We start from the raw sequence: 18,573 nt of genomic DNA, 5'->3' as shown, positions 1-18,573 counted from the left end.
GAGTTCTTCTCTCCTCAAATGCTTGGATGAGTTTGAGAATTGAATGAGGCTCAGTAAATGGAACGTTTTGCCCACAATGAAAAAAGAATTGGACAAGTACAGACATACTATTTTGGAATCAGACTTCCATTGGTACTTGGGCACCGAAAGAAACAGGTGCATAATGGGACCTTTTTCAAATGCCTATAGCACACGCACACAACAAAACTTTCATGTAAGTTAACTGGGAGCCTAAATTCAAGAAAACAGTCCAAGTAAACTAACTTGCTTAATTATCTGAGATAGCCTGGATGCCTTGAGCACCTAGAGTTAGCCTCCTAGACATGATCAGTAACACCCTGGTTTTCCCTGCATGCATTTCCTTACTTCTTATTTCCAGGATGTTAGGGATCTGCAAAGCAGGCATCTCTGCATCTAAAACCCCAAGGAGTTTTTCCTGGAGGAGATATTTTGCACAGTAGCCGTAAAGATAGTTGCCCACTAAGGAAAAATTAATGGACTTAACTCCTCCTTAACTTGAGGGCTGTTTTTCATGGTGCTCTAGCTACTAGACTCTAGGGCAATGTCACCCATGTGTGGCTCCTGTGCAAGTGATAAGTCATGTCAGGAGCCATAGAATTGTATTGGCGTTCAGGGTACACAAAATCCGAATACCATCCTGTGGGTAGAAGCCATTGCATTGTGACTGCTGAGAATACCCTCACTGGATTGTCCTGGAATCCCACCATGGAGTTCAGCCCAGCTGGACCCCACAGTAGAGACTTCCTGTTTTCTACCTGTGAGCAATAGCAGATTCCCTCAGCTTTGCTGGGCAGGGAAGGTTTGTATCCCTGCTCCCCAGCATTCTGGTGAGGCAGGGAGGAGACATTCCTGCTTTTCTCTCTCGCTGTATAGAGAAGGCTTAGAAGGATCTAGAGCCAAAGTCTTCTGCTTCATAACTGAAGATGACAGTCACAGAGCTTTGGTATGCTCCTGCCTTCAGAGTGAAGGTGCAAACTCCACGTGCTGAAGTCAAGTTTAATAAAGGAGTCCAGCACCAGCTCCTAGATCAGAACCTAAAAATGAGAGCTGTAGATATGTATCCTCCACTAGTGTTTCCAGCTAGTGCAGCTGTTGAACCTCAATCTAGACACATGATTCTTTCCATATCCCATGCATAGGAACTAAGAAGAGCATTGTGAGTTCCACTTCTTGGATATGGCACCTCATTTTTTTAAGGATTACAGTGCTTAATTGCATAATGCCCAAGGCCTTCTGTTAAATTCCTGACTCAGTACTATTCCCATTTCTCAATAAGATGTTGGCTTGGAATAGATGAAAACATTATATTCCATTGTTCTCTTTTGCATACTAAAGCACTGGATGTTTGAGGGGCATGGGTTTTTTTGCCTATGTTGAATATTTTATCTGGAAAAAGAAAATTATTTTTATCTAACAGCTGTTTCTTATTAATTAGGTAATAGAGGGAATCAAGGAAAATTTGTGTCTGTTGAAAAATATGGACGTAGAAGCAGGCATTCATTAGATCTTGGTTTATTAAAGCTTATTAAATGCCCTGGAAATATGCTAGAGGAATCCAGTGTGGGCTGGCTGTTTAGTATAATGCAGTAACCCCTTCATAGGATGATTTTATAAGCTTTTGTGATGAAAATTTGACACAGGAGAGACACTGCAAACATTTTTGTATATTTGCCTTAAAACTAGAATCCATACAGAAGTACAGAACTTTGAAGTTCTTGCATGTATGTAGCAGAAGCCATTTATATCTGTTTTCCTGCAGGAACTTAATTTTTGCTTTATTTTAATTGTGTCCATTCTTTTTATTCTTTTATTACACTGCAGACATTGCTATTGGTGCACCATTTGCAGGAGAAGACAGAAGAGGGAAAGTGCTCATTTACAATGGATATAGTAATGGGTTAAATACTAACCCTTCCCAGGTTCTCAATGGAGCGTGGGCCTCACAGTCCATGCCTTCGGGATTTGGCTTCACTCTAAGAGGAGACTCAGATGTAGACAAGAATGATTACCCAGGTAAGATTTTTCCATTAGAAAGGGAATTTCATACTTCCATTCTCTGGAAAATGCATCATGCCTAAACTGCTCCTTTTGGAAGGCAGAGGTCAGAATAAAGAACAGACATTTTTGTGTAGTTCTAGCTTGCTTTCCTGAGAGTTAAAATCAGACAAAACTCCCTTTCCTGTCAAAAGACATGATCAGAAAGGCAAGAAAGGGCTTAAATAGTTACATTAACATAAAGCATGTGAAGTTTACAATAAAAAGCTTAACCCTTTCCCCCCACTTCCAAAAACTGAATGCTCTCAGCTTATGTTCGAACTTGTAAGGTCTCCTTCATTCTGGCATTCTTTCTTAATTAAAAACGTGTTGTGTTGTGTTGTAGAAGAAGGGATTGACTTGGTTGTGTTGCTAAGTTGTTTTTTGCTGTCAGAAGAGACACTGAGCTTAGGTTCTTAATGGCATTGATTACATTACAAAAAAGCAGAGAGTGCAAAGACATTGCTGAAAGGCAGATATTTCATTTGGGCCTTTCCATCCCTTTTATGTTTTCATTCTGCTATATGGACTCTTCCTTTTTAGGTTAGCTTTGATTCTTCCTTATTAGTTTAACTGACATGCATTCAAATTTATCAAGTTTGTAACTTTAGTTGAGTTTCGCTGGGGAGGTAGTTATTTTTTTAAGAGGCATGTTCGTAGTATCATAAGTGGTTTGAATGTTGGAGCTATTTTAAATGTGCTTGTATTTACTCTCTCTTTCCTCTAGAAGCAAATCTGTTTTGTTTATTTTCATCACAATTCAGAAGCCTTAGCAAGGGTGTGCAGTAAAACATCATATTTTGTTATTGTGAAAGCTTCATCCACAGTAAAATGCTAAGTCTTTACTTCCCTAACTTAGTATGAAATCACTTTAGTTAGCCTGGGTTGTTTCAAGGCTAGTGTTCTTAAAAGTTGTATTGTTTCAAAAGTGAAAATTGTGATTTTCAAAAGGACAAAAATGGGATCTCTTTTACCTTTTTGTGATGGATTGTAAAAATCTTGAAAGAGGTGTCTTTTTTCAGAAGCGGAAGAGAGTTTCTGGGAAGGGGTGTTTACAATAGAAATTACAGTTTTACAAACAGAAAAGCTGATTGCAGAGTAGTAAAGTGAGGCTATCACAAGACTGAAGTCAGAGGATCTTTAGCATTTGAGAAAAGAAAGGGCTTTTAAACACTGTTCTGACTTTTTGTTTGCATATTGTTGATGTTGCTATTAATAGTCTTTCATTGTCCTTGACTGATGAGGTTCTTTTGGACAACGGAGCTCTTTATTAAAGTTTCAGCATTTAAACATTTCCTAAAGCAACCACAAGGCCCCCCAGCAAAACCAAAGAAAACAGGATGTTGCATTCCTGACATTTCTGAGATTGAAAAGATAGAGAGAGGGAAGGGAGAGATTCGTTCAGGTCTTCTTTGAGTTACACGGGGAAGAAAGAAAAGAAGTCTAACTAGTGTATTAGCATACTTTATGTGGAACATCTTTTAAGCTAATTTGTGAAATGTTTGGGTGATGGGTCTCAATCTTTTTAAATGTGTACTGAGGAACTGCTATAGTCGATTCAGTTGTGAGATTTCTTGGAGTTATTCTGCTTGTCATTGTTGGCTCCACTATGCATCCTACTTGCAGAATTTCACATTGTGATATCAGCTCACTATGTGTTAGATGGTTTCGTTTTATTACATGAATTACTTATTTTAGCAAAAAAACCCCTCTGCATTTACTGTAGCTCGCTTTTCCCTCCATCCCTCAGTTGAATATCTGGCTAGGCAGTCCAGAGTACTGGTGAGAATCTGTCAGAAAATGACAGAAGAAAAAAACCTTACTGTCAGTCAACCACCTCTTCCTTAATTCACAAAGACTTGAAGCACCAAAACAGAGCTATAAAAATAGCACAACCATGGCACAATATTAGCACAAAAATAGAATGCCTTCCTATGGGAAAAAGGAAAAAAAAGAAAGGAAATAATATGGGGAAATGCAAGTCCAGGACAAACACACTAAGCAATGAAGTAAGTAATCCTTCTTGTGTCAAAGAGCTTTTCTTCTTCACCTCCTGACGGAAATGCTGAAGGGCAGCCCTTGTACAAGAAGGAAACAAGGGACTGAACTTGGAAGGAATAGGAAGGAAGTTTTATTTTAGATGTCAGCTGAGAGGCAGAGTATTTGCTGACTATAGAAAGTCTAGGAAACTAGCCTTTAAGTCAGTGCTTCCCAAACTACTGGTCGTGACTGTGATTTGAAGAGGGTTGTGAAAGATTAGGAAAAAATCTCCCAAAATTTTCATTTAAGCGTTTTAATGTGTATATTACAAAATAAACCATTTTATAAAAAGAAAAAAGTAATAAAACCAAACTATGCTGACTCATCACTCTCAGAAGTTCAGTTCCCATAGACTGGGAAATGAGAGCCAACTTTAATGTCTGGCTGCAGGTGTAACCATGTATTGCCACAGTCTAAGGTGACATTCACCAAGCAATTAGCTCTTCCATGGCTAGAGTTCAAGTGTTGTGTGAAGACAAATGAGCTCAAAAAGGGATCACGCTTGCAAGAAGTTCAGGACTGACACCAATTTGTGAGGACTCATATAACTATAGCTGTGCTTGTACAATTTATTCAAGCCCTTGTGCCTAACATTGTCCATGAGGCAGGCATATCCCTGCTAGGAAATGAGAGGCTGAGAGATGGGAGTTACTCTGCCATTTCATTTTTAATGCACTGTGTAGCATTTTCAGAGCTTTTAGAGTTTCAGACCTTCTTTAAATCAGACCATGTATTAATGTTCTTGGAGCAGGTCACAGACCTGGAGGCCAGAAGATACCACCTGCTTGTGTGGCTTCTTATCACAGACCACTGAGCTTCATTCTGGGCTCGCTGTATTGAGCCCAGGAACCAGTGCTCTTAGAGACTGAGTTACAAGTTGGGGAATACAGTTCCTAAAAAGTGAGGGTGAATCACAGTCAAATTTTTCTCCTGTTGGACAAAGGTTAAATCCTCTCTTGGTTGGGAGTTCAATTCAGGCTGAGATCCACCTATTAGCCTTCTGGGAAAGAGCAGCCATTTGGTACAGGAAGTGATATCTTTCCCTCTTCATCCAAATGCCTGTATAAGCTCAGGAACAGAGAAGGAAATAGGGAGCAGACAGAAGTTGCCTAATACTCAGTGCTGTTCAAATCCCCCAGCTTTCCTGTGGATGGAAGAGTGGTTTCTCCTTCCTTCTCTTCCTGCAACTCCTGGCCAGCAAAGGGAGAGAGACCACCTCCTGCTTCCTGGTCTTATCTAGGAAAGGCAGAGGAAGACCCTCTTGTCCCCCAGGACCCCAGTTGCATAATAAATATGGGAGAAAACTGAGCATGGACAGGTTTAATGGTGGAGTAACAGAGCAGGCAGGGAAGAACATAATACAGCCATACTGATACAGGTGAAAGATCTGTCTAGCACCGTAGCGTGTCTCCAGCAGTGGCCAACAACAGATATCCAGGAAATTGCTCAGTTGTTGTAATATTTCCCAGAATATTCACCCAGCTCTAACCAACTGGAGGAGCAAGGTGTCCCTGAGTCAGAGGTGGCATCTTCAAATTTAGTAGCGCTTGACAGACTTTTCTTCCATGAATTTGACCTATCAGTTTTAGAACTCGTGTGAGCTTTTGGCACCCACAGCAACCTGTGTCAAGGGGCCCCACAGCCTAACTGCACATTTTGTGAAGAAGTAATTCTTTTCACTGCATGCCATTCAAGTCTTGAATGTTCCACTGGACAGTTTCTTTGGATGTGCCCTAGTTCTTATACTGAAGAGACAGTAAACAATTCTTTAGTCCACTCTTATTTTACAGACCTCTGTCATATTCCCTCCCTCAGCCATATGTTTTAGCAATCCTGTAAGCCTTGTGCAGAGGCAAATGGCACACCAGTCCTGCTGTACCAGATGATGGTTCAGTCTTGTCATCGCTGCTGCCTCTTCTTTATACTTTTTTGTGTAAAAAGCAGTGTGTAAAGTGTGACTTATGTCTGGCTAAAGCATTGCTTCTAATAAAGATTTTACCATTGACCTGGGTTTCAAACTTATCTGACATTAAAAAAAAAAAAGCTGTATGTTCCCTACTGAGAAGAAAATCAGAATTAGTACTTGACAAAACAATAATCCCAAATCTTTTTCATTGGTATCAGTGATTATGTTTGTGCAAGAAAATAAAAAGTGAGCCACGAACTGTGGTCTGGCTTTAAGGCTACATGGCACAGCACAGCTCACCAGCATCAGATGAAACCCTCCAGCCCACTGAAACAGGATGGCCATATCCAAACAGCCTTTTGGGAAAGGTCCTTGGCCCAGGCTATTCCCCAGACCATTCCTGGCCACTGTCTGGAAGAGTACTAACTTGCACACACAAAATCAGACCAGAGTCTGTGCTAATATAAAAATCTGGACAGTACCAACACAGTGCTCAAGCTCATGCCCTGACTTTATTTTAATTTCACTTGTGTAGCCACTCACTGCACAGAGCACAGGATACAGACAGCTGAACAGCCACCTGGTCAGCATCGTACCTAAAAATGAAACTTTCTCTAGTAGGGTCAGCATGCAGACAGGGCTGCTTTTCCTTCTCGTTAGCAGTCCTGTCAGTGTAATGACCATCTGTCTTTAGCTGCCCTGGCATAGATGTTATCACTGTAATAGTAACAGACCTCTACTCTCAGCATTGTGAAAATACAGGGATTTTTCTAATCTTTCAACAGGGAGGATTTAGTTTTTGTTATTAAGCACAACCCTTGGTTTACATCTCCACAGCTTTCCAGGGAAGGACTTCTGTAAATTGTCATACTTGCAGACACTCCAGATGTTACGTGCCCAGAACTGTTCCTTTATCAACACAGCAGGGGTGATAATATGGTAGTCTCTGCTTTGCAGGCTTGGAGGTAGTGGGAAACTTTCAACCCTGGGAAGCAGCAGAGGCAGAAAACTGTGCTGATCATCCTAACAGCTGTGTTGCTCTAAAAACATGCAGCTGCCCTCTCTCTGTGTTGGTATTCATCACCTTCAGCCCCAAACAGAGCTCTGTTCCTCATCTAGCAGAAGAATTGCAATGCCAAACAGTGGTGATGGTGGTAATGAATGGATGGATGCTCCTTCCTCTGTAGTCATGTAAGAGTTAGGCAGAACCTGACCAAACTTTATAGTTGGATAAGGCTAGTGAGAGGGAAGCAGCAAGAGGAAGGCAGATTAAGCATGTCAGTCAGATTGAATGTACCAAGCGAACTCTTTGCTTTTTGATGCGTCTGTTCAGGGGAACAAACAACGTGCATCTTTCTCAGTCTTCCAAGCATGACACTGACAAACTTAGTACCATGCTTACCTGAGATACTCAGTATCTCTCCAGTATACAATATGTACCCAGTATTTGAAGGAAAAGACCAATTAATTCTCTTAAGCTACATCTACACTATAAATATGCTGTTCTTTGGTTCTGAACTGTCACTGAACAGTCCTTGTCCATACTATCAAACTCGCTTTCTTGCCAAAACAGGGTTGCTGCGTGCTCTCTTTCGGAGAATAATAATTGGCATGGGCCAACTGCTTTAGGGCCATTCTAATGATACCCCTGCACAGACAGTGCAGGTACGGCACACAGGCACATTCTCTGGCACTAATTTACTGACATAATTGTAACATCTTTCAGCAGACAATCCATTTCACAGTTTTTTGACAACTCATGTTCTAAGGTCATATTCAAAGGAGAGGATCCGATCTCACTTATGCTGCTGTAGTAAATACTGACTTAATGCCATTACTCTGGATTGACAGTCATGCAAAAAAAATAAAGGGGATTAAAGAAATAAAGGGGGGGAGCAGTGAATGGAGTGAAAAAGTGTAAAAGATGGGCTTTTTTCATCAGTTTAAGTGCAAATACAGTGGCAGTTGGAAGGAATTATGTGTGAGATTCTGTGCTGCACTTTTCAGTGCCGAGGTTAGGACATGGCAAAGCAGCATCATGCTGTATCTGAGGCCGTACTGGCGAGGCCCTTAACAGTTTATATAGCTCTGTAATAGCAGCTCTTCAAGGTTTGCCCAAGATATTCTGAAATCCCTGCCTCAGCACAACCTTCCTGGCTGTCTTCTACGCTGGAATATCTGAGCAACATAATGATAACTTTCAACACAGCTTCCACTCCACTCGCCAGTAAATCTGGGGCTTTTAGGGCCCCTTTGCTCCATCCTGAGCTTTATTTGTGTCATCAAGGCCTGGAGCAGAGAATGAAGCCTCAGCTTAGACATGTATTTTGAGTTGTAGTTTATATTATTTATAATTTTATTTGTCTTTTTCTATTAGCATAGTTCAATTTTCATAGGAACAAAAGAAATCCATAAATCTGTTTAATGGGAAAGAAATTTGTTTCTTTTGGCTTCTGGGCATCCGTTCAAAGCTGGTCCCCACTGAGTGCTTGGAGTCTGTGATTATCTAGGTGATGGTGCCACACTTCCAGCTGGTTCATCTATCTGTGCAGGGCTCAGGCATCTGGAGGCTGTAAGGTCTCCACCCTCACATTTCAGCATATGTTCAGTCACTTGATGGCTGATTATAGCTGAGCAAATAGTTTATAATGAATAACGTACTCAACTCATTAGGCTTGCTTTCTTCTTGTGGCATATCCTCCAGCAGGCTGTGGTTTCTTCAAATGTATTTGTGAACCAGGATGATTTAACCAGTTTCTTTTAACAGTGTGGGTGGATTCAGAGCACTGCTCTAGATGAATTCACTATTCAAAGACTGTTGATTAGTTAATTAGTTAATTGCTCAAATAAATTATGTACTATTGTTTCTGCTCCCTGCCTGTTTAGATGCTTGTGTAAGTCTTCCTTATTAACTTAGAGAGTCACCCTGGAATCAGTGCCACTGAAGCTTCATCTTCAAGGTATCCCACTTTTATACAGACACATCTGTTGGCCTGTTCTTTTGGTTATTCTTTTTAGTCAAGCCTTTGTCAGCACAGGGAAATGTATAAAGGCATCTTCATGCCTTGTTATTTTGGACTCAGTTATTATCTTAAGACTAGCATATAGTTAATATAAACAAATGACTCTACAAACATTTTAAGAGGGAAACAAGTATGATAATCAGACAAAATTTCCTCAGAACTTCAGTAACCAATGTAATCTTATTAAAATAGGAGAATATAACAGCTCCATCCGCTAAGTACGTTAACTCAAACAGCAGGAAGAAAACCCTCAAGTTTCTTTCTGAGAGGCAAGGGTTCTTCAGCATTCATAATTTTTTTGAGAACAATAGGCATTGTGCCAACAATATCACAAATCGTAATCTGGTGATGATTAAATTATGAAATTGGTCCAGGAGATTTGTGGAAGAAAAACAAATTAAATCAATGAGAAGCTGCATCTGCTCTGGTAAGAGAGGACTGCTGAGCGTGGGAGCCAGAACAAGGGCATGGGTTCTGCCAGCAAATGCAGAAAAGCTGAAGTGTTTCTACCAGATAATTACGTTTTCACATGAATAATCAATCAAAAATGTAGTGACAAGCCAAGAATTTCATACAAATATGTTAATTTTATGGCAAATTATTATCTGTGTAATTTACAGGTGTGCTTTTCTAAAATTCTTTGAGATATTTAATGAAATCACAAAATTGTGCCCAATGTAATATAAGAATGAAGCAGTTAATCCCAGTAAGTAGGGATTTACTGAAGTGATAGAACATTAACTGGATTTGTTTGTAGTATAATGAACAATAACATTGTATTATGAAAGGGACTCATTCAGACAAAAGGGGAGCATTGAAATGAGTTAGCCTTAGGTGTTATACTTAACAGACCTGCTACCACAATGATTGAAAAACAGAGAAGGATCAAGGTGGTTGAGAATGGTAGGATTGGAAGAAAGTGACTCTGTTTTGGGTGGTGGTTGTTTGTAGTATTTAACTAAAATTCTTGAGTAAAGTTGGCTGAACTGGACAATCCTGTGTCCTTTATTATGGTCAAGCCTGAAGTAATGGCCATTTAAAGGAAATTTTATTCTGGACCTTTCCTACTGAGATTTGGGAGTCTAATGCTCTCTGAAATCCTAGAAAACAAATAGAAATCTGATCGTGGGCCTTTTTGGCACCTGATCCACTGAGGGAAATAAAAACCAAAAAAACCCATAAAGATTTTTTAGCAGCGTTTCCAGTTATGCAGTTTTCTCACTCTCCTTTATGAAATTTCCATTAACACCTGTACTCAGATAGGATTCTAGTTGTTTTCCAGTTCCTATTTATACTATGCAATTAAACTGACAGACTACACAAAGTGATGTTTAAAGCTGTCAGCAAATCATTCTGAGTCCATAAAGTCAACACTTGCCTGCTTGTATTCTGGTAGAGTTGCAGTGGGGAGGTGACTCAACTATCTATTGTTTCATCTTTGGGTTTCTCACAAGTGAAGTGTGTGCCAATTTTGTAGTCCTCCATTGGCTGTTGTTCTTGGCCACTGTCCCCCATGAAACGAGATGAGATACCATGCCTTGGCAATTTCTCTTGGGATTAATGGACAGACTACAACCAAATGTGGGGTGCTGAGCACGCCGCATGTTCCTCCCTGCTCAGACTCCCTGGGGCTGCATCTCTCACAGGGGATGGAGATGTGCTTTAAAAATACCGGGGGATCAAAGAGTTTCCTCAAGTTAATAAATGAATATATCTTGTTGAGACTGGGGGTAGGAATTCGTTGATCTTCCTACTTCCTCCAGTTGGTTGAAGGCTTAGTCAGCATCATGGCAAGTTTCTGCCCGTTATCACATGGTGTTTCAGGTCTGGCACAGCCACATGGCAGAAGGTGCAGGTAAACAGACCAGCTTATAAAATCCAGTGTGCCTTTCAGTGCCATCTGTGAATACTCTTTCCTTAACTTTTTATGATAATTTTATCTCAGAAAATGTATTTTCTTCACCAGACAACATCTTGCAAGCCTTCCCTTCAGAGCAAAGTAAAATTTGAAATAAGCATTAGGATTGTTTAACTTTGCGCAGTGCCCCTTGACTTCAGTTAAGTACATGCCAAAGACACTTGTTTCAGGATTAAGCTCTGTGAACTCCACCAGCTGGGATTTTAGGGCATACAACTCCCAAGCTGTGTTGAGATGCAAGTTGAAAATTCTTTCGGAGTCACTCCATGCTTGTTTTCTTAGGTTTTGCAGTGTGGTTGTGACCCCACAGCTCATTTATTCCACAACAGCGATGAGGCAGAAGAGCGCGGCTGCTGCCACCAGTCTCTCCTTACAGATCTCTGCTTCTCTGAAGGGTAGCAGATGATAAAGGATCTTCTCAATGAGATGACATAGGCAAAGTGGTCATTTACTTAAACCTATGAGGTCCCTCATCCTCCTGAAAACATGAAATATGAGAAAAGGAGTGAAGGAGATTTTGTGATTCTGATACTTCTCTCTCTTTCTTTCTCTATTTATACATATTTTAATCTGGGCTTGAAACCCCCCCTCACAAATGCAAAGAAGCAAAGGTTTTCATATGCTTTTCTTCAGACTCTGTTTGGAAGGGTTATAAGTAGTTAAGCTGGCTTTTTTTGCTATGTAATTCCAAATTGCTTGTTAAACACTTATTTTTCAGCTAGTGACCTTTGCATCAGTGACATTGCGTGTGTAGCATTAACAAGCAATGAATACAGACAACTTCTCTCTATTTTTAGGAGGGGAAAGTTGCCAAACTTCAGATAATTTAGACATCTCATGCATTTTTTCATAGAAATTATTAATAACTTTTCTTCTGCAGAACACACAACAATTTCAAAACTTCTGTTTATAAAAGTGTTCTGATTTGATGTGTATTCAAATCTCATGGATTCGTATCAATGTCAAAAATGTTTTTTTCCGATGATGGGTATAGGAGTTGCACCCCACAAGGCAATGAAAGAAAGAAGAATAAAACTACTGCTCTGTAACAGAACAAGTAGAAGCAAAGCAAAATCCCTAATGGATCTTCCAGTGAATACTCTGCTTGAATATATAATGCCTTGGTCCTCACATTAGATCATAGATGTTACTACTGGGTATAAGTATGTTTTATTGTTTGTCTATTCATTCTTAAGTCCACCTTTCCTACTGAGTAGTTCCACTCATTCAAGCTCTTTGGGTCAAGAATCAGCATGGCTTAGACCAGAGAATAAAGGACATGTCAGGGAAAAAGTAAGAGCTTCTAAACGAGAGCAGGATGAGCACAGCCCTGGCTGCCCTTAGAGTATGCTCAAATAGGGCCTTTGTGATGGTGCCATGATTGAATGTCCTCATCTTTTTTGCTGTGTCTCCAAACCTGGCTGAGGTGGCAAAGCAGAAAGACTGCTCATGGAAAACCAGTCTTTTGGTGGCTGGGGCCTATTATTGCTCCTCTAGACCCATTACCCTCTGTCTTCAAATAATCTGGGCTCTGTCCCAAAGAAACCAGGATTTAACTATTAAGCAGATGTACAAAATCCCCTTTAATATTAAAGTGGGGATGCCAAAATAGTGGGGACCTAAGTCCGCACAGCTGTAGATACTGAAATAAAGAGTTCACTCGTACTAGTGAGGCTAACTGCATCTGACAGACTCATTCAAACAGACTACATTTTGTTAAGATTACTCAAGCTGTGTGTTCAAGCTTTTCCTTGTGCCTATGAAGGGTTGGAGTGCTTTATTTTTTAATGAAAGACCAGATTATGAAATCATCACAAGACCAGGACCTGGATAAGTCCTGGATATCTACCTGTTTTGTCTCTGCCATAACATAGCCCTGTACTGAAACCTTTTGAGTTATCAAGTGTAGTATGAAACAGTACATATCGTAAGTCTGTTGCAGAATTCATAAAGAGTATTCAGCTGGGAACAACAGAACAGAAACCCCTTCCTTCTTGTCTTTCACTTTCTGTTCTTAACGTAATGTTTCTTTTTCCTTTAAAAAAAAAACCAAACACACAAAAAACCCCAAACACAAAAACCAAAAAACCAACAGAATATTAAATCTTTTGGGGTTACCATGGGTGTTGCTATCAGAGAGCTGCCAGGGAAAGTTCTGCCGTGTGCATTGTGTATGGCTATGTCTCAATCAGTTGTTTATTTAACAGGAAAATATCTTCAGGTTTTGGTACTGTGTGCAAGTTGTCTATAAAAGCTGCTAAAGAAAAGGACCCATAAATGTCCCAAAAAGGAGATAGATACACTCATTTTCTTCTGCTATTTAAAGAGTTCCTGACCCTGAAGCATATTTCTCTAAGGCCAATGGAAGTAGAAAAATGTAAATGTTGTACAAAAAGAGGATCAGACCCATAAACTGTCCATGCCTGCTCCTATTAGGACATTATTCAATGGAATTCATTGTAGGACAGGCTGTTGCCTGTGTGGAGTACTTGTTTAAACTTACAAAATCCTGACCATCTGAAAGGCAGACAGAGTGCTGGAAAACACGCTGCCAGACCTGGCCCAAACCCACCCAGCTGATTGGTATCAAAGCTTTGTATTTGTATCATGCTCGATGACTTCAGGGCTTCTTAAGCAAACCAGTGCTCAAACTATGGAAGCAGCAAGTAAGGGTTTGTTTACAACCCTGAGTACTGGTTTAATTAACTCATTTAGATCAATTTAGGTTGCCGGTCTGTACCACTGCAAGGTCTTTTGTAAGACTCGGTCTTCTGAATTGGACATGTGTAAATCAAACCGTATGATAACAACAGTGGAGTGAAAGGAGTGCCCAGATGGACACTAGGGGGGTTGAAAATGAAACAAAGCTCTTTCCTTTTCTTAAACTGTGCTCCAGCTAGAGGCAGCAGGAAAGTTGATGATTTTTCCTCACTGCTTGGCTCCAGCTTTTCTCCAGCAGGCCTGAGTGGTCCAGCAAGCCAGTCTGGATCTTTCCGGAGAGCCCTGTGTGGGGACTCCAGGCAAAAAGAGGAAATATTTGGGCCTGTAGATTCACAACCCAGGCCAGTGTCCAGTAACAAAGATGTGTCCAAGGCCCGGTGTAGCACTCATGTTGTTGATTCCATCTGTTCCAAATGGTGACTGATGGGGAAAAAGATGGCTTTAGACGGGTAACTATTGTAAGCCTTAGCACATGCTGCTACGATGCTGAAAACATTAGAAACTATGAAATCAGCCATCCTCCCACCTGTGCTTTGTATTTATGTACACAGAGATGTAATGCTTAAATTAATGAACAAATCACTTAAAACTCAAAGCAGGATGGGAAAGATTGTCAGGAAGGAACACCATAAATTTTCAGCATGACCTGTATGAGAGTGATGACTAAGTGGTTTGCATTTCTTTGTGTAATGGGCAATTAATAGTTTGGAATAAAATGTATAGGGGTTAATGGCATCCTTTTTCCCCTTTAATGCAAGTTGGAGAGAAGTGAGATTGTGGTATGGCTGACCTTGTGTTAAATAGATTAGCACTTACTAGATACAACCAAGACATTTATGAGCCTACCTCTGACAATGTGAAATGTTTTCTTTCAGGTACACTGTTGAAAAAATGACTTAGAAAGGAATTACCAATCACATTTGTCTTATGTAACTGCATTTTTAATATAATCTAATTTAGGCTGGAAAAAAAATATGTAAGAGGCTTCCATATAGTTCTTCTGAAGCTGTTTTGTTTTTCCAGATTTAATTGTAGGTGCATTTGGAGCTGGAAAAGCAGTTGTTTACAGGTACGTGGTAAATACAATGGATTTTTTATTTTACAGCTTTGGTGGGAGATCTGCAAATAAACAAATTTCACATTCCTGCGTTTCCCTGGTGCAATGTGTAAAAGGTGCTCATTACAGATGATGAATTAAGCATCTTGTGAGAAACAAATGCTTTTTTCCCATGTTCAAAACTTGTCATTTTCAATGAAAATTTCCATGCTTAGTCCTAGCTCAGGAAACTTCTGGAATGTTTGACTCCTCAGTTAATCTTAAATAAGACAAGAAAAGAAAATGGTATCTTTTCTATCTTTAAAGCAATGTCACACACATTCCTATACAGTCAAAAAGTTCTTGCTACAGCTCATCAGAGAGAAATTTAAAAAGCATAACATTGAAAATTAATTTCTTTCCTGGGGGAATGGTACTAGTAAGAAATTTTCAAGTGAGACTGATTCTTCGGAGGTCGTGTACATTAAGATGTAAACTATTTATTGAAAATAAAGACTGCTGCTTTTAGCTTCAGTTTAGAAAAAATGTACAAGATCCCATTTTACAAATCACGAAGTTGTTGCTGACTATGGATTTTCACTAAATGCACTGTTTGATGAGAGGTATAAATTAAAATTACCAAATACATAAACAAAAATCTGCTGCTGCCCTCTTAGTCCATCCATGCTGACAGTTCTTTGCCTTTAAATATTCACCATCCGTTGCTGCAACAATGTGGTCATAGTTCTTGATTCCTGTCTGTCTTCTTGTTGTCTGTATTCTCAACAGTACCTGACTGAGAGAAGGCATGTTCTGCTTCCCAGCTGAACGTTTGTCAAAGCATAAGAATTTTGTAGAACAGGAACGTTAGCACATTTTAGCTAACACTGTAGGTGCAGTGAGTAGACCTGATTTTCCTACTGCCCTATTTAAGAATCATGCAAATACTTTGCAATGCATCACTTTGCAGTGGCATGAATGACTGCACAGGATGTGAAACGTTGGAGAATTAGATCCAGTGTGTATTTTAGATAGCAATAAAAAATGTGTTCTATTTAATTTAAGAAAGTGAATAGCAGGAGGCCCTCAATCTTTCTGTTTCCTGGCCAGAATGTATCATCAAATATGCAACTTGTCATATTGGAGAAACAGCATTTTATTAACTGAAATTTGCTGGAAAAAAGGTTTTCCCTGTTGCACAAAAATGAAGAAAGTAATTTTATTTTTTAATGTCTTGCTGAAGTGTTGTGGTTTAACCCCAGCCGGCAACTGAGCACCACACAGTCGCTTGCTCACTCCCACCCCGGTGGGATGGGGGAGAGAATCAGAAGGGTAAAAGTGAGAAAACTCGTGGGTTGAGAGAAAGACAGTTTAATAGGTAAAGCACAAGCTGCACACGCAAGCCAAGCAAAACAAGGAATTCATTCACTCCTTCCCATGGGCAGGCAGGTGTTCAGCCATCTCCAGGAAAGCAGGGCTCCATCACGCGTAATGGTTACTTGGGAAGACAAACACCATCACTCCAAATGACCCCTGCTTCCCTCTTCTTCCCCCAGCTTTCTATGCTGAGCATGACGTCATATGGTGTGGAATATCCCTTTGGTCAGTTGGGGTCAGCTGTCCCGGCTGTGTCCCCTCCCAACTTCTTGTGCACCCCCAGCCTGCTCACTGGTGGGGTGGGGTGAGAAGCAGGAAAGGCCTTGACTCTGTGTCAGCACTGCTCAGCAGTAACGAAAACATCCCCGTATCAATCAATATCAACCCTGTTTTCATCACAAATCCAAAACATCGCCCCATACGAGCTACTATGAAGAAAATTAACTCTGTCCCAGCCAAAACCAGCACATAAAGTAATACAGAGAAGTAATCATAAAAGCTCAGCTGTGGATTAAAATATGAGGAAAGTAATTTTGTAGTAAGCTGGTTTTACCAGGATTATGTACGTTACTGTAAAATAGTACTGCTGTCTTAAAAAAGAATTTAGACCCTTTCTTGTTTTCATTTGTCTTCTAAATTGCTCTCAGTTATAGATTGTCTCATTACTTAATAACAGATTGTTATTCAGAGGGATGGTTCCCATCACCACAACTGTGTATTAATATACTCAGCAGAATTTTGTGATGATTATTCCTGGTTTCCAAAGTCAATTGTCTCAAGACATGTCAGACAGAGTTTACTTTATTATTGGCTCAAGATATTCTAGATCAACATCTACTTTAACCAAATTATGTTCATTTTTTTAAGAATCTTAAGCAGAGATAGCAAGTCTGAATATGTCACTGTTAATGGAGACAGTATAAAACAAATTCGACAGTATGAAATAATGGCCAAAGGACTGCTGTAAATCCCAAAAGGCAGACTCTGTCCCTTTGTGAAAACCCAATGTGATGAAATGTGTCTGTGCCTCAGTCTCAGGACACACCTATTGTTAACTGTAAGATACTGTTTCAGTGATGTTATTAACCTGTGATTTTTTTGTGAAGAGCTTTCAGAATGTCATAGTAGGAGGTATCACAGTTTCTTGGCAAAAAAAAAAAGTTCCTTTGGGTAGGAGCAGCATTATAAAAGTGTTTTCTCCCAAGTAACCCTACATTTCCGGCTTCTTTGTGGCCATCTCAGTTAATTGTTTTCTCTGCTGCAACTGAGTTACTAATGTGCTCCTTCTGTATGCAGTGACCCTTATTTCTGTTCCTCAGAGCCAGACCTGTTGTGACAGTGAATGCTCAGCTCATTCTGAACCCCATGATTGTGAATCCAGACAATAAAACTTGTCAGCTCCCTGCCTCTCAGCTTTTGGTGGCCTGGTAAGTTCATGATTAGACAAAAAAGTCCGCATCCTCTTTCTCAAATAACTTCCTATTCCTAACTTTTCTTGCAGCTTTTTGTTGAACGTGTTCAAAGTTAAAAAAAAAAATGTTCAAACATGCTATGAGTGCAACAAAAAAAACCCCTATATAGAACAGAGTTCTTTTTGATATCTTCCAGTACTTCACAGATTCTCAAAATGAAGTAGCGAAAAGTTGAGTCCTCTGATGCGCTGAGTCTCCTTCTGCATAGCAGGATGCTCAGTGTCTCCTAGGATCAAGCTGCAAATGCATATGCAGTGTTTGGATGAATGAAACGAGAAACAGCTAAGACAGACAAAACACAGAAACAATGACCTGTCAAAACATACATCTTTTTGAGATAACAGTGAAAGTGATGCAAAGCGCTGGTGGGCCCACAATTTTCTGTTAGAGAAAGAGAGATCTCAGTCCTTTGTGGAAGAGAGAAGATACCTGGCTGGCCATCCTGAGAGCAGTTCATAGGATGTTGTTTCTGGCTGTCATTGGTCAGAGGAAAGCTTTTTTTAGGGCATTGTACAGGACAATGTTGCATATATCTTTAAAAGATAAACCCTCCACCACAGTAGCATTTAACTTTGAAAAGAAAAAGTACATTCAAAAACTTGAAGCTAATTAAAACAATATAAGATCAGTTACAAATATAAAATGCTTGCAGGACAGTTGGAGGCTATATCATAGCACATAATACCACATAAAGGCACGTTTACTGCACTAGAAAGAAAGTCACTTAGAAAGGACCCCAGGAACAGGTGATAAAACAGGCTATTATGAATACGTAAGATACTGTTTGAAAGTGGAAATCATAACAAATGAGGAAAATAAAAACAAAACAAAGCATAAACACATGCAAGTTGAATATAAAATACCAGTAAGTCCTGCCAGAGACTGGCAGAGGAACAGATTTCCAAGACATAAAAACTAGTTGTATCATTTTATTTAAACACATTAGAGGCAGAAAGCCTGCCAGGACATGGACTGGATGAAAAGAATATCAAGGTGTAAAGTAGGACTCCAGAAGATAAGGTGAC

The 18,573-nt window shown here is 39.9% G+C and overlaps 1 protein-coding gene across 1 annotated transcript in view; it reads left to right on the top strand.

The window, feature by feature from the left end:
* ITGA8 (integrin subunit alpha 8) overlaps nt 1-18,573 on the top strand; it is a 120,567-nt gene that overhangs the window by 31,485 nt on the left and 70,509 nt on the right. The window contains exons 13-15 of the mRNA XM_076331614.1: nt 1,843-2,034; nt 14,687-14,732; nt 17,396-17,503. Of these exons, the coding sequence (XP_076187729.1) occupies nt 1,843-2,034; nt 14,687-14,732; nt 17,396-17,503 (346 nt within the window). The remainder of the gene's footprint in view (nt 1-1,842; nt 2,035-14,686; nt 14,733-17,395; nt 17,504-18,573) is intronic.

The sequence above is a fragment of the Aptenodytes patagonicus genome, chromosome 2 (genome assembly GCF_965638725.1).
Source record: "Aptenodytes patagonicus chromosome 2, bAptPat1.pri.cur, whole genome shotgun sequence".
Classification (NCBI taxonomy): domain Eukaryota; kingdom Metazoa; phylum Chordata; class Aves; order Sphenisciformes; family Spheniscidae; genus Aptenodytes; species Aptenodytes patagonicus.
Note: the sequence above shows the minus strand (reverse complement) of the source record. Positions and strands in the feature narration are given on the sequence as shown.